At 35.2% G+C, this 22,089-nt stretch overlaps 1 protein-coding gene across 4 annotated transcripts in view; it reads left to right on the top strand.

Annotated features, from left to right (window-relative positions):
- The window catches only part of SLAIN2 (SLAIN motif family member 2), a 79,950-nt gene that overhangs the window by 50,685 nt on the left and 7,176 nt on the right, over positions 1-22,089 (top strand). For 3 of the 4 annotated variants that reach the window (XM_082390661.1, XM_082390660.1, XM_082390658.1), the window contains one exon: positions 3,575-3,652. The exons of the other annotated variant lie outside the window; for it this stretch is intronic. In XM_082390661.1, coding sequence (XP_082246787.1) covers positions 3,575-3,652 — 78 coding nt within the window. The remainder of the gene's footprint in view (positions 1-3,574; positions 3,653-22,089) is intronic. 4 annotated transcript variants of the gene reach the window in all.

The raw sequence follows: 22,089 nt of genomic DNA, 5'->3' as shown, positions 1-22,089 counted from the left end.
CCCATGGGGAAGGAATTCTCATCCAAATTTCACTTGTAACCAAAACACTAGAAGGTTACACTCGAATTTTATATAATTATGAAACATAAATTGAAATAAATAAGTCATGATAAATCTGTGTAATTGGCTAATGTACAAATGAGTGAAATACTTGTAGAACTCCTGTTTAAGGATAAGTAGTGTAATCATGTTGTCAGTTATCACAAAGAGATTTTATAAATGTAGTTTTTCTGACCTTTACTTCTGGAAATGTTGATTGAATACATCTGGGATGGGGACCCAAAATCTATTTTTTAGAGGTGTCTTAGCTGACTCGGGCATATTTAAATTTGAGAACCACTCAATTGGACCTCAGCTGTGGAGGATCTCGAATATTTAGTTTGAATCTCTGGATTTTATCCAGTACTCAGTCACTTATGTGTTTCTTAATTATTCAACAGATATTTATTGGGTGTATATGTTCCAAGCACTGGGAATATAAATGTGAAAGAGACAGCTTATGCCCTCCAAAAGAGGAAGTGATAGGCAGGAAGTGATGTGGGAACAGGAGAGGCATTACACAGCAGTATGAAGAGGTTTTCAGGAAAGGTATTGAAAGATATCTCAGCCAACTCTGGAGGAGCTGTCACACGAGGAAAGGAAGTATAGCTTTTCCAAACAGTGGGACCAGTAATGAAGTCTTAAGAATGGCACCCTGATTATAGTGGTTTTGTTTGACTAAAGTGTGGGTCACAGGATGGTTAGTGGGTGCAGTGACCAAGGACGAGAGATGTAGGTAGGGGTTAGGTTGTGGGAGCTTTTAAATATCATGTTAGGAATTCCCCGGTGGTCCAGTGGTTAAGACTCCACACTTTCATTGCCGAGGGTGCGGGTTCGATCCCTGGTCAGGGAACGAAGATCCCACGAGCCGCGCGGTGCAGCCAAACAAATAAATGAATCAAATAAATATCATATTAAGGAGTTTAGATTTCATCTTATAAGCATGGCGAGCCATCATAGGCTTTTTTTTTTTTTTTTTTTTTTTTTCATCATAGGCTTTTTAATCAGGGTTACTTCTTAAGAAATTCAATCTGGTAGTAATGTGGAGAATAGATTAAAGTTCTAGAAGGATTTGGAGACTTTCAGTTTAACTACTATAATTTATCTTTAAAAAGTGATTTTGGGGACTTCTCTGGCGGTCCAGTGGTTAGGACTTGACACTTTCACTGCCGGGGCCTGGGTTCGATCCCTTGTTAGGGAACTAAGATCCCGCAAGCTGTGCGGACAAAATAAATAAATAAAAAGTGATTTCGTCATTAGAAAACAGATCAAATTACGATTGATAATTCAGATTAAAATGTAGTTTTTGTTTTTATTTGAATAACATTATGTGACTTTGTGGTATCTCATGAAAATCAGTCATTTCATTCCATCTGTATCAGGCAAATTTAGAGTATACTGCCTGATCCTATTTGCTATAAACAGGATCCTATCTGATTCTTGGACTTACTATTGGACAGTTTTCACTTGTCTGTAGATGCTGTTCTTGTGGCATCACCCATGAAACTTGAGGGATAAATAAGGTCCATTGGAGTTATTGTAGCTATTATTTTAAATAAGATCTTTCCAGGACAGTTGATTAGAGATGATATGTTAAACCCTCGTTTAAAAAATTTTAGTGGTTAATAGATACTGTGGATTGCCAATATATGTACAGTTGGTTACCTTTTGCCCTCATTTACTCCACTCCAATCACCGTGGCCTACTTCTGTTCTTCAGATATACCAGGCACACTCCTACCTCAGGTCCTTACTGCTGCTTTTCCTTCCATATATAGAATGCATTCCCCTGATATCTGCATTCCCCTGATATCTGTATGGCTCACTTCCTCTCTTCCTTCAGATCTTTGGCCAAATGTCATCTCAGGGAAATATTTCCTGATGACTCTATTTGTAATTGCAACTTAAATCTCCTACTTCTTGTCTCCCTTTCCTACTTAATATTCTCCTTAGCAGCTATCACCATCTCGCAGGCCATATATTTTACTCTTTGTTTATTGTGTTTCCCCTTCCCTAAAATCTTAGTTACATGAAAGTAGGAACTTTGTCTATCTAGCTGGCTACTAAATCCATTGTTCCTAAAACAGTGCCTCTAATAAAGTAGATAATTACTTGAAAGAATGAAAGAAAGCAGGAATGAATGAATGAGTGAATGAATGAAAATATGAATGGTTGAAAGCATGTATGAATAAATATGTAAATGAAGAATATTCAGTGACGATAGCATCCTATTTTTCTGTGGGATAGATATGAGGTAATGCATTATAAAATTGGTATTTTTTAGGTTTGGAGAATTTTTTGCTTGTCTGCCTGGCAATATATTTAACTTAAACTGGCATACAATATTATTTAGCAGCAGTAATGTGTTGTAGTAAGTGTTACAGAAATTGAAATCAAATGCATTTGGTACTTTTTAAAAATGTTTACTATTAGGCAGTGAGAAAATCCTATCAGCATTGATACGGTTAAGCAATAGAGGGAAAGAAAAATTCTCCTTAATTCTTTTTGGTGATATATCAAGTAATCCATTTATCAACCCAATGTTTGTTTAAACTCTGGCCAGATTTATGGTTTGAGATCTCTTTTTGGGGGCGGGTTGGGGGCGTTGCTTATAAATCCTAGAGGTATATGAAGTCTGACTTTCAAATGGGTAGAATGACATTTTAGAACCACTTAAATAGGTGACTGCACTGGTACATGTGGGAATCATCAGTTCATTGGAGCCAAAGTGAGATTTAACTCTAGATGGCTTTGAACTGCTGCTTAATTGCCAGTTATGAGAGTTTCGCTGCAGTTAATAGATTAGGAGTTCTGAAGAATGCTTAGAATTCCTCATTGATCACTTTAAAAAACAGATGCTCTGACTCTTCCAAATCCCTCAACCCCAACACACACACACCCCTCCCCACCCCGTATGCATGTGTGCATAGTCCAGATATGTTGCTACCCAAAGTCTAAAGTGCAATTAGTTGAATTCTACAGCAAGAGGATGTTGAACATATTAAAGAAACTAGATTGTTTACTCCCTTGAGGACCTGCCTGGTTCTGAGTTTTCTTCTCCTTTTTGAGTATGGGGATTACTATTTCATGTTAGGACAGTTCATCTAACAATAACTGCTTTGCCAAAGTCTGCTTTTTGCACTGAACAAGTACTACATTTATTTTTTTTTTCTGTACTGTGTGCTTGCGTTCATCACTTATTAGCTTTGTATTCTTTGCATCCTGTAGCATGTTTGCTGGTGGTTTGTTTTCTCTTTGATATTTTGATTGGTTTACATATTATAGATGTTCTCATCTATAAGAAATAACTTTGGAAAGTATGCACTTTGCTCTAAGATTTCCATTCCCTTTCTTTTCCAACTTAATGCACTAAGCATCACTTTAAGATTCCTCTGCTTCTAGGATTCTAACATAGTCTCACCTTATCTGTTCCTTGATAAGTTTTCAAGTTTGTATTAAAATATTCAAGTTTACAGAAGCTATAGTCTTTATCTTGTCCTTCCAGGCAAATATTACAGTTCCTTATTTTTCAACAGCTTCGCAAAGGCTGAAAAATTTGCCTCGTACTTCCCTCAAAGCCAAACAGTTGCTTCAAACTTCATCTACAAAAAGAGGTAACTACAGCCTCTTACTAAGTTTTAAATTTCAGCAAATGGTCAAGTTAGTTAAATCTTTTACCTTTTGGCATACTGAGTCAGTGATGTCTATAAGGCACATTTTAGTCTTTTTTTTTTTTATACTAAAATAATGTGTATTCATTCTCTGTTACTTGGATAAATCCAGAAGAAACTCATTTTCTACAGAGGTATGTATCGGGTTGCAGTTCTAAAAAGAATAAATGATATGTAGCATTTAATATTAGAGAATTTATCATTTTTCTTACCTAAAACTGAAGGTTATTGTTTTAACTTTGTTAGATAAACTAATAAATGCTTTAAAATGAACCAAATGCCAGGCATTCTGTATGTTATGTTTTTTCTTCTGTCTTTGGTTTTGGGATTTACTTATCTCTAGGATGAAACAGGCGTGTTTTCATATTAGAAATTGATTGACGTTAAAGCAGAGTTGTTAACTGATGATGTTTGGAATATTTATGGAATGGTAGCTTTTGTAAGAACTGACAGCTGAAGAAATATATGAAGGTTGACATCGAAGTTATCATGTTGGTTCCAAGAGATTGGATGTATGGACAGCTAGAAAGAAGTAGAATTGGGAGAAACACTGTGGGATTAGATAGACCAGCAGTAATAAGAATGAATAGAAACCTCAGAGGAAATGGGACAGAACAAATATAGGCAAATATTTCCCCTATCCAGGACATGTAGATTTCCTGCTAGCTTCAGAACTCAGTAAATAACAAAGCTATATAAGAAGGATAAAACACTAACAGGACATTATATGGAAAGAGGAGGTTTGGGATTTGATTTGTTGAAAAAACGATTTAGTTAATATGGTTATAAAAGTACTGAAATAGGTACTTTAGCAAGTTCATTAATGCAAATGTTTTAGCAATGATTTGGTGGATTAAGTATAATTTAAGGAAATAGTTTTAGATATTAGAATCCAAAGAAAAGAGAATAGTCAAATAGAAAAGTAGAATGTTGGAATGTTTGTGTTTTGGATGTCAGGGGCTGATTATAGGCCTCTAGTAAGGGTGTGTTTTGGTGCCACTGTCAGAAATAATAATAGACTGAATAGATTATGCTCTTTTGATGGAGAAGAAGGTGACTTGTTAAGTATCATTGTAGAAAAGGTTCTTAAATTATTTGAGGACCTTAAACCTCTTTTTTGAGATTTCCAGATACTTTCGAGTACTTCTAGGGGTAGAAGGTAGGTGAAAACAGATGATTATAAAAGGATTGTAGTATCTATACCAGGGCAAGAGAGGATTTTAAGTTTATATAAATTTTATTTTTTGTATGCCTCTATAAGCTGCTTCATAATGTTTTTTGGCATTAGGTACACTTATATAATTTAAAATTTTTACTTGAAGATTTTATGTTGCTATTTATTAGATCGAGAAGATCATAACTTCTGGCTGATTTTTTTTGGGGGTTGGGGGACGCCTGTGGAGGTTACATTATTTTTGTGATTCTGAACTACCAAACTGCCTACCCTCTGTGATAAGATAACAGGAAAACCCAGTCTCATAATTCCTGGTACCTCTAGCTGTCTAGATGACATGGTAAAGAGAGAGAAGTTTGTGCGTGTACATGTTTGATTTTTTGTTCCTTTTTGTTTCATTTTGTTTAATCTCTCATTTATCTTAATCCAGACTCCCTTATTTTCTGGTCGTACTGTGGCTTGGTGATCATCATTTTATACTATAAGTTCTAAACCAATTGAAAAAGGAACAATATATGATAGGATTTAAAATACTAGTTTAATTACTGGTAAAGCTGAGTTGGAGAATATCTCTTGGATCCAAGGTCAAAATGGATTTTCTAATTTACCCTCATGTCTAGACTTTGAGAGAGAGGAGTCTGCATTGGACTGTGGGATTCTCTGCTATTGTGGGGATGTGAAGCAGACAGGATTCAGACACCACGTTTTCTTAGGTATCTTTGCACATTAATCCCATCCAATAGGGAAACATGGACTAGATAGTAAATTGCCACATAAATCAGTTGTTCCTCATCCTGGGGATGAGCCTATAACATTTTCTAGAAAGCTGATTTACTTATTTTAAGGGCTCACAGAATCATGGGAAGAGGAAGAAGATGGTTTCCTTAACTATTGGAAAAATGGTCACTGATTTTAATTGCATTTAGTAGTAGCTGGAGTTTGAAGATGTGAAGGGAAGTAAAACTGTGTTGCCTGGCACAAAGAAACACACCATAAACATTTGTTGATGAACACGATCATGCCACTAACTCAGAAAGGGCTGGACACATCCCTCATTGCGTTTTCTTCTTGCAAAGCTTTTGTGTTTCTTCAGCCCACTTTTCTCTTTGAGGGAAAGAATGCAGTGTTTTTTTAAGACTTCGTAGAAGTGACTGCTTAAACTGCTTTGATAAAGATATATTTTATTTATCTCCAGTTGCTGGGAACTCAGTCAAGTAGAGATAAACAGGGTAGAAACCTCAACAAGTCAGGGGAAGAAAATGAAGACTAATTAGAGAAGTGAATGTAGAGATAAGGACAAATTTAAATGTACAAACATATTTTTATTTAGAAGGAAAGAAACAACTAAGGAGGAGTTCATGATGGTAGTTGTCTAATACTGCTTTAATTTTCTAATTCACTATGTTTTGAGATATTTAAGGTGACATAAGCAATATTTATAAGAGGCCTTATTGATATGAACCCAGGAATTTTGTCATTACCCTGGATCCAAAATTTAAAATTTCATGTTCCCTTTTCTGTCAGCTAACACATATTGAATCTGAAGCATAAACATTATATTATTTATGCATTATTATATATTGTTATATTATAATGCATTATTATGCATTATATTCTTTTCTATTTTTTTCCTCTGTTCTAGTCCCTCTTTACTTTTTCTTCTGTTAACAGTTGTGATCAAAGCCAGCCTCTGCCATAAACAGTTGTTAGATACAGTTAAAATGATAGGAGTTGCTCTCCCTCCCATGACGGTTATATACAATTGGGAGAAGGAAAGGAGAGAGCATGGGGGCTGTTCTTGGCGCTCCCTCCAAACACACAAATTTCTGTTAGATCATTTCATGCTATCTTTGGAATGATACTTGAATAGGTTTTATTTACATTTAGACTTGCTAAGGCTTTTATGATTTTCTAAGATTCTTTTTTCCTCTTTAGTTAAATCTTGACTACATCTGTCAATTTCCTTTGCTGAAGAAAGTCCTAGATCAAAATTTCCACCTCTCTGAAATTTGTGCCTTGATTTTTCTGATTAAATAGGACTGCATTTTAAAATATTAAAAGCCTTTAACATTCTGTGGTTTTAAAAAATCACCTGATTCCAATTAACCCTCATTATATTTTTATTCCTCCCTAACTCCCAAGTTTATAGATAAGGCAAAATGCTGCTACCATTAGAGGAGGAAACATTTTTTACAATAGTAAAACTACAGCTTAGTGCACCTCTTCATATACTCTAGTTTTCCCTCAATTTATACTTTAACCTTACTAAAGTATTTCTCTCCATATCTGGAGATTGTAGAACTTTTTGTCTTGTCCTTTCATAAACTCTAGTACATTTGTCTAAGAATATAAGGATTAATAAATTTAAAAGGATTTCTAATTTATAAATCTATTTTTTAATCTTTGTTATTTTAAAATATAGCACAAATTCAGAAAACCATATAATACGTAGAGAGCTTAATGAATTCCTATAAGGTGACCCCCTTGTAACTACCGGTCATATCAGGAGACTAGAACTTGCTACCTCAGATGCTCTATACCCATCTGCTTCCAAACACAACCCTCTCTTGACCCCCTCTCCCAAGAATAGCCATTCTTCCAAATTTTTATAGCGATCACTTCCTTACTTTTCTGTATAATTTTTATCATCCAAGTAATGAAATTATAGTTTTGCCTCTTTAATATATGTCTTTTTTAAGTTTCTCTTAATTTATAGTTTTCCTCCAACTCTTTACTCCCCCTTGCTGTTTGAAGAAACCAACAAATCACTTGTCCTGTAGATGTTAACACAGACTGGATTTTCCATGGTGTCATTTATCAGGTTCCTCTGTATTTCCTATAAATTGTTAGTTATCTACATGCTTAATTAGATTCAGTTATGTTATTTTTGGCAAGACTACTATATAGGTGGTGGTACTTCTTGGCGTTGCCTGTTTCATGTGATATTAGCAGGCATTGATGCATAATGCCTATGTCCTTACTTTATTAGGAATTGCAGAATTGGGTTATTTCAATTCTAACATTCCTAAGAGAAACTTTTCCTTATTCTTTGGTTAACCAGCACTGAGGTTTTATTTCAATACTTGTTCTTTCCCTTTATTTACCAGTTTACAAAATAAAAAATTGGCAATCTAGGATCCTCCAAAGGTGACCAATATTTTTCATATATATATATATACACGCACACATACATATATATATATATCTCATTATAAACTTAACAGATTTAAACATTTTTTAATGTGTTTCGATCTGAGTATTTTCCCAACTTTGGTAGAAGCATCTTCAAGTTGGCGTTCAGGTCTTTTTGACACAACCCTGGTAGTCTTTGATAACGTCTTGATAACTGGTATGACAAGATAGGCTCATCTTATACATTTCCTGCCACAGACCTGAATTTAGTTATTTCTCAAAAAAAATCCTGATTTCTTTTGGTAGGAAATGGAATTTCAAAACTAAAGTCTGAGTTTTTAGTTGTGCTCTTTACTATCCAGTTGGTCATTGTTTCTAGTTCTTTTCAGTTACTAGAAATATATATGTGTAGATTTGTGTTTGTATATTTTTTAAGATTGAACGCCTTAATGAGTTCATGCTGATACTTCCTAATCAAATTTAGGGCTTGAGGGTAATTACTTAACCTCTTTTAACTTAAAGCTTTCTTTATTTTATTCTTCTCCGAGAAGCCTATCTCTCAGAAACACATAGAAATAGAGTATCATTTAATAATTGTTTTCTCCCACGTTTTACACAGAATCTTCTGGGGATAACATTAGTGTAATACCATACAATATGGTTACTAAAAGCAGTTTATAAAACTTTTTACATAAATAGGTTACTAGGGGATGAGGGGGGAAGGGATAAATTGGGAGATTGAGAGTGACATATATTCACTACTATATATAAAATAGATGACTAATAACCTGCTGTATAGCACAGGGAGCTCTACTCAATACTCTGTAATGGCCTATATTGGAAAAGAATCTAAAAAAAGAGTGGTTATATGTGTATGTATAGCTGATTCACTTTGCTGTACACCTGAAACTAACACAACATTGTAAATCAACTATACTCCAATAAAAATAAAAAAAGCTTTTTCCATAAATAGCTATTATATACTCTCCTTTATATGCCTCATTTAGTCTCAGCCCTACATTTAAATAATATTTGATGCTTGCTACCTGTCTGTTGATATTGTCTCACCAGTGAGTTTTCTTGTTTAAAGCTTATCCTCTGTTAGATTCCTTAAGGAGTTAATGGGAACAATATCTGTTCCCTCAATTTTTGCATGTCGATGACAGCTTGTCTGCTCTTTTTATATTTGAAAGTCGTTAGCTAGATATGAAATCTTTGGCTCACATTTTCTTTCCTTGAGTATCTTAAATATATGACTCCATTTTTGTCAGGAATAAAGAATTGTTTCCATTACAATCGTTTGGTCTTTTTATCTGGATGTCCAAAGGTTGTTTTCTTCTCCTTCGAAGTTCAGTAATTTATGAGACTATGTCTTAGTGTTTGTCATTCTGAGTTGATTTCCCCAGATAGGTGGTGTGTTATTTTAATTTGAAATTGCAGAGTTTTAAAAATTTTAGGCAAGTTCTTTACAATTATAGTTTTTTTTAATTGTGTTCTTTTGCTTTGGCTTTCTTTTTTTGTGGGGACTCTTCTTGTACACATGTTGGGTGTTCTTTGCCTTTCTTCTGTGTTTGTTGCCTTCTCTTGAATCCTTTTCATCTTTCTTCATTTCTTCTTGTTCTATAAAAGTTTATTTTCATTGTTTATTTCTTTTAAAGCATAAGATACTGTATATGGTGACTCTTGTGTTCCTTCTTTCTTAGATTTCATTTTGAAATGATTTATTTTATGTCTGATTCTCTTCTGTGTTCCACCACCTCCCTTTTGAGTGTTTTTTCATTCTGATTTATGTTCTTTCATATCTTGTTATTTTCATCTTTTTGTGCATGTGCATGGTGGACATATTTGGCAAGGTTTCACCATTGGTAGAAATATTATTCTATTCCTTATTCTCTCTATTTTTTTATTTAGTAATTTTATATGGGATTTTGCCTTACTCTTTTTCTATTGCTCATTTTTCTGTGAAATTGGTTTTTCTAAACGTTTAGAAAGGGAGTTTTAAGATTTTCTAATTTATGGCTCTAGTGCTCCCTCTTCTTTTGTTTTAGGAAACTGTTCAAAAATATGGCTGTTTATTTTCTGAGATTTCTTGCTTTTACTCCCCTCCCCTGTTTTAAAATTCATCCTTTTAAAGTGTATAAATCAGTGTTTTTTAGTACAGTTGACCCTTGAACAACACGTGTTTGAACTGTATGGGTTCATTTATACACGGATTTTTTTTTTTTTTTTTTTATACACGGATTTTTTTTCACTAAGTATGTGCTACAATACTACACAATCTGTAGTTGGTTGAATCCACAGATGCAGAACCATGCATGTAGAGGGCCAACTGCAAAGTTATATGTGGATTTTCCACTGTGCAGAGGGTCAGCACCCTTAACCCCCTGAATTGCTCAAAGGTCAACTGTATATTCACAGAGTTGAGCAACTGTTAACCACTGTCTGATTTTAGAGATTATCATCACCCCATAAGAAACACCATGCCCATTAACAGTCACTCCCATTCCCCACTCCTTCCAGTCACTGGCAACCACTAATCTTTCTGACTCTGGATTTGCCTGTGCTGAACATTTCATATCAATGGAATCATACAATATGTGATCTTTGCAGCTGGCTCTTTCAAACAAATTTTGTTTATCCATTCATCAGTTGGTGGACATTTGAGTTGTTTCCACTTTGTACCTGTTGTAAATAATGCTGCTAATGCTGCAAATGTTTGCTGGTAGCTTATTTATTCTTATCTATCAGTCTTTTTGTATGTATGGAAGAAAAGCTAGCGAAACCTGTTCCCAGGGGTTTCTTCTGCCTCTTATGTTTAATAAATATTCTCTTGATAAATATATGCTTACAGAAATAATGGTAAGTACTGTACCCTAATGAAAGAAGAAATCAAGGGATTCTACGTCTTGTTATTTTTTTATGATTACTTGTCAGCCATTACAAATTTAATATGCCTTGGTGTTGTATCTTATAAAACCTGCATAGGATAGTAGCCCCACAAATAAACTTTCTGAGTCTAGTTGAAAATTAAAATGGTGAAAAAGACATTTTAATGTCTACTCCCAGAGGTGTTTCTCTTTTGGTATTACCGAGAGGTAAAGAACACCAATCTGGGAATCAGGAGACCTGAATTCAAGTCCTGACTTTCCTGTTTATTTGCTCAGTTGATTTCTGTGGTTGTGGCAATTTTCCTTCTCTGTAAAGTGGAAGGGTTGTAATAGTTACTAGTATCTCTTTTAACAAGGATGTCTCTTTTTTTTTTTTGGCTGCGTTGGGTCTTTGTTACTGCACGTGGGCTTTCTCTAGTTGTGGTGAGCAGGGGCTGCTCTTCGTTGTGGTGCGCAAGCTTCTCATTGTGGTGGCTTCTCTTGTTGCGGAGCACAGGCTCTAGGCACACGGGCTTCAGTAGTTGCAGCACGCGGGCCCTAGAGCACACGGGTTTCAGTAGTTGCTGCTCGTGGGCTCAGTAGTTGCAGCACGCAGGCTCTAGAACACGCGGGCTTCAGTAGTTGTGGTGCTCAGGCTCAGTAGTTGTGGCTTGCGGGCTCTAGAGCACACGGGTTTCAGTAGTTGCTGCTCATGGGCTCAGTAGTTGCAGCACGCGCACCCTAGAGCACACAGGTTTCAGTAGTTGCTGCTCATGGGCTCAGTAGTTGCGGCACATGGGCTCTAGAGCGCAGGCTCAGTAGTTGTGGCACACAAGCTTAGCTGCTCCGCGGCACGTGGGATCTTCCCGGATCAGGGCTCGAAGCTGTGTTCCCTGCATCGGCAGGCGGATTCTTAACCACTGTGCCACCAGGGAAGTCCTAACAAGGATTCTTTAACTCTGTAATGAGAGAATCATATTTACTTCATCTCTGTGGTCTTTAATAACAAGAAATTATTTTAAAGTCCTTATTATGTCAGTAACCTGTTGCCATCATTTATGGTGCATAGACCATTGAGTGACTGGAATGATATACCTATAAAGTAAGGGATAGTTGACAAGGAAGTATTTTTGTCTTTATTTTTTAAATAATTGAATGGCATATGTACTTTGCTCCCCATCAGTCATGGTAGCCAGTGTTTGGCAATGTGTGTATTTTTATTGCAAACTGTGCATTTATTGGATATTTACATATTTTTTAAAAGTATACAATTAATGTAATTTGTAGTTTGGTTGACACATGACTGTGAAGACAACCACTTGGAGTGTCTAGTTTTTATATTGCAAGATAGTGTTTAATATTGAGATATATTATTTGTAAAACATTTTGTATTCAGTGAGTATCAAGCTAAAAACAGTATACAGTTTACTCAATTTCTCCATTTTAGAGTTAAGTGCCTGCTGAATTATACAAGCCTTAATTAGAAAATAAACTTACCATTTTTATTAAATGCTTATTGAAAGACAAAAATGAATATTCAAAAAATAAGAATCCTCATATCACCCACCATTCCATTTTAGAGATGACTTAGACACCACAGTTAACATTCTTAGTCATATCTCAGTTTTATAAATAGCATTCTAATTCTTGCTTGGAGCAGATAACATTCCTTCATTTTGTGCCTTGATTCAGGTGTAATTCTCGGTATCCACAATGAGTAAAGAGAAACTGTAGCCTGCTGTCATAATTAATTTGGGTAATGGAGCCTAATTTACTTAATCCCTGTATTTTAGTTAATTTATAAGGACAGCTTAGGAGACTGTCCTGAGTGGCATTGTTGAATATCTTTCCAGATAACTGAGCTGCAACAGGCTGAAAAGCACCATATTCCTTAGATAAGGGAGGCATGGATATGATACGCCTTACAAATCCTATAATATTTTACATTTTACCAACAGTTTACTTACACATTGCTCATTTGATCTTTGCAGCTAACCTGTGATATTTGCCGAGATTTGTTTTATTAGATTTACATCTATATATCTATTTTCTCTTTTTTGGGGTGCAGTGCAAATGGTATTGCATTTAAAATTTTTATTTCCATGCATTTATTGCCAGCGTATAGAGATACAATCGATTTTTGTATGTTAATCTTCCATCCTGTGACTTTCCTGAACTCAAAATTTCTGGAAGGTTTTTTTTGTTTTGTTCTTTTGTTTTTAGATTCCTTGGGATTTTCTGTGTAAACAATCGTGGAGAAAGTTTCTTTCTTTCTTTCTAATCTATATGTCCGTTATTTCCTTTTCTTGTTTATTGCACTGGCTAGAACTTCCAGCATGTATTACATAAGAGTGGTGAGAGCCTATATCCTTGCCTTGTTCTGGATCTTAGAGGGGAAGCATTCAGTCTTTCATCATTAAATATAATGTTAGCTGTAGATTTTTTGTAGGTGCTCTTTATCAAGTTGAAGTTCCTACTCCCTGTTTTTCTGAAAATTTTGTCATGAATATGTGTTGAATTTTGTCAGACACTTTTTTTACATCAATAGATAGGCTCATGTGATTTTTCTTCTTTAGCCTGTTATTGTGGTAGATTACATGGATTGATTTTCAAATATTGAACCAACTTTGCATCCTGGAATAAACCCCACTCAATCATGGTATATAATTTTTTTTTATGTATCACTGAGTTCTTTTTGCTAATATTTTGTTAAGGAGGCTTATGTCTATTTTCCTGACAGATATTGGTCTGTAGGTTTCTTTTTTGACACTATCTTTTTCTGTTTTTGGTACTGCTGGTGATACTACTTTCATAAAATGAATTGTGATGTGTTCCCTCCTCTTCTGTTTTCTGATAGAGAGTATATAGAATTGGTGTTAATTCTTCTTTAAACCTTTGGTAGAATTTTCCAGCAAAACCATCTGGGCCTGGAGGTTTCTCTTTCAGAGGGTTTTGAATTATGAAATCAGTTTCCTTAATAATTATATGGCCATTCAGTTTATCTGTTATATACAAGATGAGTCGTGCTAGTTTGTGCATTTTGAAGAATTGGTTCATTTCATCTAAATTGTCAAATTAATGTGTGTAGGATTGTTCTTAGCACTCCCTTATGATCCTTTTGATGTCTTCAGGGTCTGCAGTGATATCCCATTTTCATTACTGATATTGGTAATTTGTGTTTTCTCTCCTTTTTATTTTGTCAGGCTTGTCAATTTTATTGTCCTCTTGAAAGAAATCTTTATTTCTTTGATTTTTCTCTGTTTTTCTTTATTCAATCTCATTGATTTCTGCTCTTTATTATCTTCTTCTGCTTGCTTTGAGTTTATTTCTCTCTACTTTCTCTAGCTTTTTGAAGTAGGAACTTAGATTACTGATTTAAGACTTTTCTTTTTCCTAATTATGACCCACAAACTTTGATATTTTGTATTTTAATTTTTATTCAGTTCCATGTATTATAAAATTTCTATCAAGAAGTATATCATTTAGTTTTCAAGTGATTTTTTTCATCTTTTTGTTACCTTTTTGTTATTGATTTCTAGTTTGATTGTATTATGGTCAGAGAAAGTACTCTTTGTAATTGCAGTTTTTAAAAAATTGTTGTAATTTACTTTATGGCCCAGGGCATAGTCTATCTTGGCTTATATTCTGTGGACACTTGAAAAGAATGTGTATTCTGCTGTTGTTTAGTGGATTGTTCTATAAATGTCAGTTAGATTCTGTGGTTGGTGGTGGTGATGTTGAGTTCTTACATGTTCTATCAGTTGTTAAGAGGGGGGTGTTTAGGTCTCCAACTGTTGTGGATTTGTCTATTTCTCCTTTCAGTTCTGTAAGTTTATCCTTCACGTTTTTATAGCTCTGTTTAGTACATACACATTTAGGATTGTTTTGTCTTCTTGATAATTTGACCCTGCTTTCATTATGTATTATCCCTCTTTGTCCCTGATAATTTTCTTTTTCATTATCTTCATTATATTGTGTTATTTGCTTGATATATTTTTTCCATCCCTTAACTTTCAACCTCCCTATATTTTTATATTTGGAGTGAGTTTCTTAAAGACAGCATAAAGTTAGATTATGTTTTAAATGCATTTCTACCAAATCTCTGTCTTAATAATTGGTGTAGATGGACCATTTACATTTCATGTAATTATTGATATGCTTAAGTCTGCCATTTTATTTGTTGTTTTTTGTTTTTTCTACTTTTCATTTCTCTATTTTCTTTTTCCTGCATTCCTGTGGGTTATTTGAACATTCTTTAGAATTCCATTTTGACTTATATATAGTGTTTTTGAGTCCATATGTTTGCATATGTAGTGGTTGCATTACATTACATTATGTATACATAACATCATATATACATATCACTGTCTGTTGATGTTATCATTTTATCAGTTCAAATATGTAAACCTTACCTTTTTTCATGTACCTTTACCCTCACCCCATTTATAATTGTCTTAAATATTTCCTTTAAATAATATTTCCAACAACATCAGTGTTATAATTTTTTCTTCAACCTGCACATATAATTTTGAAAACTCGAGGAGAGGGAAAGCCTATATGTCTACCCATATTTTTGCTTACCTTGTTCTTTCTTCTTTTCTGATATTCCAAGTTTCCATGTTTTTATCATTTTCTTTCTGTTTATAGAATTTGTTTAGCTAGGGATTTTTTGGGGGGATGCGGTCTGCCGGCCACAAATTGTCTTTGTTTTCTTTTGTCTGAGAATGTCTTGATTTTCCTTTAGTTCTTCTAGGATATTTTCTCTGAGTATAGGATTCTGGGTTGACATTTCTTTCAACTCTTGAAAAATATTTGCTACTTTTCTCCTGGCCTCTGAGGGCTATGATGAGAAATCCACTGTTCTTACAATTCGTTTTCCCCTATAGGTTAGGTGTTATTTCTCTCTCTGATTTCAAGGCTTTTTCTTGTGTTTCGTTTTCAGAAGTTTATAACTATGATGTGTCTTGGCATGGATTGCTTTGGATTTACCTAGTTTAGTGTTCTCCTAGTTTTTTGAATCTGCAGGTTTATGTCCTTTGACAAATATGGGAAGTTTTTGTATATGGGAAGTCATTATTTCTCACGGTACTTTTTGTCCTCTCTTTCTCCTTTCCTCCCAGTACTCCAGTGACATGAAAATGTGGGTCTTTTCTTGTAGTCCCACAGGTCCCCAAAAATTCTGTTCATTTTTTTCTTTTTTTTATTGAAGTAGTTGATTTACAGTGTTTTGTTAATTTCTACTGTACAGCAGAGTGATTCAGTTATACACATATATATATATACACATTCTTTTAAAAATTCTTTTTCATTATGGTTTATCACAGGATATTGAATGTAGTTCCTCATGTTATACAGTAGGACCTTGTTGTTTATCCATTCTAGATATAATGGTTTGCATCTGCTAATCCCAAACTCCCAATCCATCCCTCCCCTACTGCCCTCTCCCTTGGCAACCACAAGTCTTTTCTCTATGTCTGTGAGTCTGTTAATGTTTTGTAAATAGGTTCATTTGTGTCATATTTTAGATTCCACATATAAGTGATATCGTATGGTATTTGTATTTCTCTTTCTGACTTACTTCACTTAGTATGATAATCTCTAAGTCCATCCATGTTGCTGAAAATGGCATTATTTCATTCTTTTTTTACAGCTGAGTAGTATTCCATTGTATATATTTAACACATCTTGTTTATCCATTCATCTGTTGATGGACATTTAGGTGGTTTCCATGTCTTGGCTATTGTGAATAGTGCTGCTGTGAATATAGGGGTGCATGTATCTTTTTGAATTGTAGTTTTGTCCAGATATATGCCCAGGAGTGGGATTGCTGGATCATATGCTAGATATATTTTTAGTTTTTTGAGGAACCTCCATACTGTTTTCCATAGTGGCTGCACCAACTTACATTCCCACAAATACTGTAGGAGGGTTCCCTTTTCTCTACACCCTCTCCAGCACTTGTTATTTGTGAACTCTTTAATGATGGCCATTCTGACCAGTGTGAGGTGGTACCTCATTGTAGTTTTGATTTGCATTTCTCTAATAATTAGCAATGTTGAGTTTCATTTCATGTGCCTATTGGCCATCTGTATGTCTTCTTTGGAGGAATGTCTATTTAGGTCTTCTGCCCATTTTTCAATTGGGTTGTTTGTTTTTTGTTTATGAGCTGTTTGTATAGTTTGGAAATTAAGCCCTTGTCAGTCACATCATTTGCAAATATTTTCTCCCATTCTGTAGGTTGTCTTTTTGTTTTGTTTATGGTTTCCTTTGCTGTACAAAAGCTTGTAAATTTGATTAGGTCCTATTTGTTTATTTTCACTTTTATTTCTATTTCACTGGGAGGCTTTTTGTTTGTTTGTTTGTTTGTTTTTAAGTCTATTTTCTCTATGTTCAGATTGGGTAATTTCTTTTGTTCTATCTTCCAGTTCACTGGGGTTCCCCCAGCCCCCATTCTGCTACTGAGCTCATCCACTGAGTTTTTTATTCTGGTTAATGCATTCGTAAGTTTTAAAATTTACATTTGATTCCCGTTTGTCTGTGTCTTCTATTTATTTGCTGAGACTTTGTATTTTTGCATATTTCAAGTGTTTGGAATTACTCATTCAAGAAATTTTATGATAGCTACTTTATTTTTTGTTAAATATCTTTATTGGAGTATAATTGCTTTACAATGTTGTGTTAGTTTCTGCTGTACAACAAAGTGAATCAGCTACAAGTATACATGTATCCCCATATCCCCTCCCTCTTGCATCTCCCTCCCACCCTCCCTATCCCACCCCTCTAGGTGGTCACAAAGCATCGAGCTGATCTCCCTGTGCTGTGCAGCAGCTTCCCACTAGCCACCCATTTTACATTTGGTAGTGTATATTTGTCAGTGCTACTCTCTCACTTCGTCCCAGCTTCCCCTCCTCTCCCTGTGTTCTCAAGTCTGTTCTCTACATCTGTGTCTTTATTACTGCCCTACCACTAGGTTCTTCAGTACCGTTTTTTTAGATTCCTTATATGTGATCGCTACTTTAAAATCTTTGTCAAGTATTTCTAATGTCTCTGTCATCTTGGTGTTCACACCTCTTGATTGTATTTCTTTATTTAGTTTAAGATCTTCCTGGTTCTTGGTATGGTAAATTGTTGTTTTGGTTTTTTTTTTAATTGAAATCTGGACATTTTCAGATTATGAGAGTCTAAATCTTATTTAAACCTACCCTTTTATGAAAGGGTATGTCTTTCTCTGACACCACTCAGGCATTTGGTGGATGAGGGGCGGGGGATTTCATTACTGCTATGGGAATAGACGCCCAGGTTCCCCACTCAGTTCCTTTTGACACCCAAGGGGGAGGGACCGACTGGGTGGAGGTAGAAATTTTGGCTACCCATATGGTCTCCACTGAAACTGTGATGAGGGTGGTCTTACTGCCAGTGAGCAATCATCAAAGTCCTGACACTCCACTAGTCCTCCTCTGACACCAACCCAAGAGGAGGGAAAAGAGCACCTCATTACTTCCTTCTCTCTTACCTCCCTGGATAAGGTGTTTGTAGGCCTTGTTCAGTCTCAAAAGGATAGAAGTCCAGGCTCCCCACTAGCCTTTGTTGGCATGGGTGAAAGTAGTGCCACAGTTTTTTCTGTGGTGTTTGGCTGGAGCAGAGCACTTATTATCTAAAAGTTTTCTTTCCTAGTCCTTTGGCTAGAGAGAGCAGATTATTTTTTGGTCTGTCATACCCAAAGGCCTTTTTGGGTTGCTGCCTTCTTCAGCTTTAATCTGGGATATATGAGGCAAAAGAAAATCCTGGGAACTCATTACCATGTCACCCCTCAGGTCTCAAGGTTCCTGAGTAGTGTTTCTTCTTCTCTCCATGTTTCAGTCTATGTCTGTTTTATATACAGTGCCCATGGTTTTAAATTATACTTACTGGGAGAAATAGGGAAAAGTTCATCTATTCCATTTTCCCAAGTGGAAGTATGAGATTCACATTCTTAAAAAATTTCAGGAGACATCCATTTCCCTGGCATAACTATTAATAGTTAAAATGGTGGTGAGAAGTTTTTCCAGAGGAAAAGGCTTTCACAAAGCCTATTTTCAAGATAAGATTTGGTGAGACATTCCAAACATTATAGATATATTCCAGTATTTATAAAGCTGTGATGTAGAAATGAAGCACTCTCAGGGACTTCCCTGGTGGCGCAGCAGTTAAGACTCTGTGCTCCCAATGCAGGGGGCCCGGGTTCGATCCCTGGTCAGGGAACTAGATCCCACATGCATGCGGCAACTAAGAGTTCGCATGCCACAACTAAGGAGCCCGCGAGCCGCAACTAAGGAGCCAGCAAGCCACAACTAAGACCTGGTGCAACCAAATAAATAAATATTATTTAAAAAAAAAAAAAGAAAGAAAGAAATGAAATACTCTCAGCCTCATCAAGATGATCTGCCTAATTTCACCATACCCTCTACATCAGTCACCATAAGAAAGAAGCCTAGGACTCCTTGGTCATCTCTCATCTACCAGATTGTCATTCACAATGTCTTAGTGAATCTCTTAACCTGACCTCATTTCTGTCTATCCCCAGCTCTCCAGACTTTTCCAAAATACTCCTTGAAACTCAGTGATCCCCCTCTGAACTTTACTGTTCTTGCCTCCTATCTGAAACCTGCATCCCCACCAAAACAAAATCCCAGTCAAAAGGCTGCCAGTATGGTAAAAAAAACTAGGACTGAAGGTGGCTTTTCTGGAGTTGGTACTGGAAGAAGCAGGTCTAGGCACTACCCTTAGATAGTGGCTAGAGGATAACTTAGGCATAGAGTCTCAGTTATCCAGTGAGCTTCCAGGAAGACAGTGAAACAACTTGGGCAGAGACAAAGGTGGAACTGTAGGGAATGGAATTGAGAAAACACTTTCATAGTCACCTATAGAAAGGGGAAGATGGATTATGTAAGATAAAGAAAAAAAAAAAACTTCTGTGAAGATCATGGAATTTGCAATTCAGGGTACTTGGGTCCTGTGGACATCTTGTCTTCAGTTTTCTACCAGAAGAGACTGTAACAGTTTGTTGGATATAATTGATTCAAGATATAATTGGTTCATAATTATTCTCAATTATGGTCCTACTTTAGAGCCCCTTATGGAGTTTTTTTGGTTTTTTTTTTTTTTTTTTTTTGGCTGCACCCTGCAGCATCCGGAACTTCCCCAACCAGGGATTGAACCTGCACCCACTGCAGTGGAAGCCTGGGGAAGCACGGAGTCTTAACCACTAGACCACAAGGGAAGTCCTGGAGTTTTTTTTTTTTAATCAGCTTTACTCAGGTGGAATTTTAAATGCACAATTTTAATTACAAGAGTATAGATTCATGCAGCCAGCCCAGTAAAGTCATCGACCATTTACATCATCCCCCAAAGTTTTTTTTGTACTTCCTCCCAGTCAGTTCTCCCAGCCTCAGGCAAATATCTGATTTGTGCTTAGTTACCATAAGTGAGATTTGCCTAATTTTTGAGAATCATCCTTGTTGTATCAGCAGTTTTCTCCTCTTTATTGCTGAGTGGTATTCTGTTGTATGGATATACCACAATTTGTTTACCTATTCACCTGCTGATGGACATTTGAGCTGTGTCCAATTGAATGGAGTGTTCTATAAATGTCAGGTTAGCTTGATTGATGGTGTTGGTCATGTCTTTGTCCTTTCTGATTTTCTACCTATTTGTTTCGTCTATTACTAAGGAGTGTTGAAATATCTAACTAATTCTGGACTTTTTTAGTTCCTTTCAGTTATGTCTGTTTCATGTGTTTTGTATATTTGTTTTTGGGTATACATAGTTAGTATTCTTATGTCCTCTTGCTGAATCGACCCCTTTAACTTTATGAACTCTATCTCTGATGGTAATTGCTTTCTGATATTATTATAAACACTCCATCTTTTTCATAATCGGTTTTGTATGAGGTAACTTTTTCTATCCTTTTACTTTTAACCTGTGTCTTTATATCTAAAATGTGTTTCTTTTAGGTAGCATGTTGCTCTTGCTTTTTTGTCCATACTGGCAATATTTACCTTTTAATTGGAGTGATCACGATTCACATTTAATGCAGTTATCAATATGGTTGGTTTAAAATCTGTCTCACAACTTGTTTTCTCTTTGTCTCTTCAGATTTTTGTTCCTTTTCTCCTCTGCTTTCAGTCTTGCAATATCTGAGTACTTTTTATATATTGCATTTTATTTTCACGGTTGGCTTACTTTCTCTTTTTTTTTTTTTTTTTTTGCTTTTTATTAAGTGGTTGCTTTAGAGTGTGCAGTGTACATATTTAACTTATTACAGTTATCTTCAAGTAATATACCACTTCACTTATAGTGTAAGAACCTCAGAACAGTATATTTCCATTCCTTCCCATTCTTTGTGCCACATTTATCATTTACTTTTACTCTCTTTATATATATTATATTAAATTGCAGAGAATGTTTTCGTTAGTTTTATTTTACAGTTATCTTTTAGTGAAATTAAAAATGATTTATTAAAGATCTTTTATGTTTCCCAAAATGTTTACCATTCCTGGCTCTGTTTATTGCTTTATGCAGATCAGGGTTACCATTTGGTATCATTTTCCTTCCAGCTGAAGAACTTCCTTTAGCATTTCTATTAGTGAAAGACTTGCTGGCAACAAATTTTCTCATATTTTGTTTGTCTTTAAAAGTCTTTACTTTGATGTTAGTTTTGAATGATAATTTTGCTGGATATAGAACTCTAGATCGAAGTCTGAGGTATTTTATCTTTGTTCCTCTGTTTAAACATTTTTTAAAAATTTATTATTCACTTTTAGAAATTTGATGATGTTCCTTGGTGTGGTGTTCCCTTTGTTTGCCCTGCTTGGGTTTTTTTTGTTTGTTTGTTTTTTAAACTACTTAGATACATGAGTTTATAGTTTTCATCAAATTTGGAAAATTTTCAGCCATTCTTCAAATCTTTTCTGTCCCACTTATAACCCCCTTCATCTGGGACTCCAGTTGCATGTATTAGACCACATGATTTTGACCTGTAGATCATTGAGGCTTTATCATTTCTTTTTAGAGTCTTTTTCATTTCTTTTTTGAGTCTTTTTATTTTCTGTATGCTTTAGTTTAGATAATTCTTATTGTTATGTCTTCAGGTACCTCTTCTTCTGCAACATCTAAATTGTTATTAATTCCCATCCAGTGAACTTAGCACTTGGAATATATTATAAGTT

This window comes from Balaenoptera borealis (assembly GCF_965194805.1).
Source record: "Balaenoptera borealis genome assembly, chromosome: 4".
In the NCBI taxonomy this organism is placed as follows: domain Eukaryota; kingdom Metazoa; phylum Chordata; class Mammalia; order Artiodactyla; family Balaenopteridae; genus Balaenoptera; species Balaenoptera borealis.
This window is presented reverse-complemented; position numbering and strand designations above follow the sequence as displayed.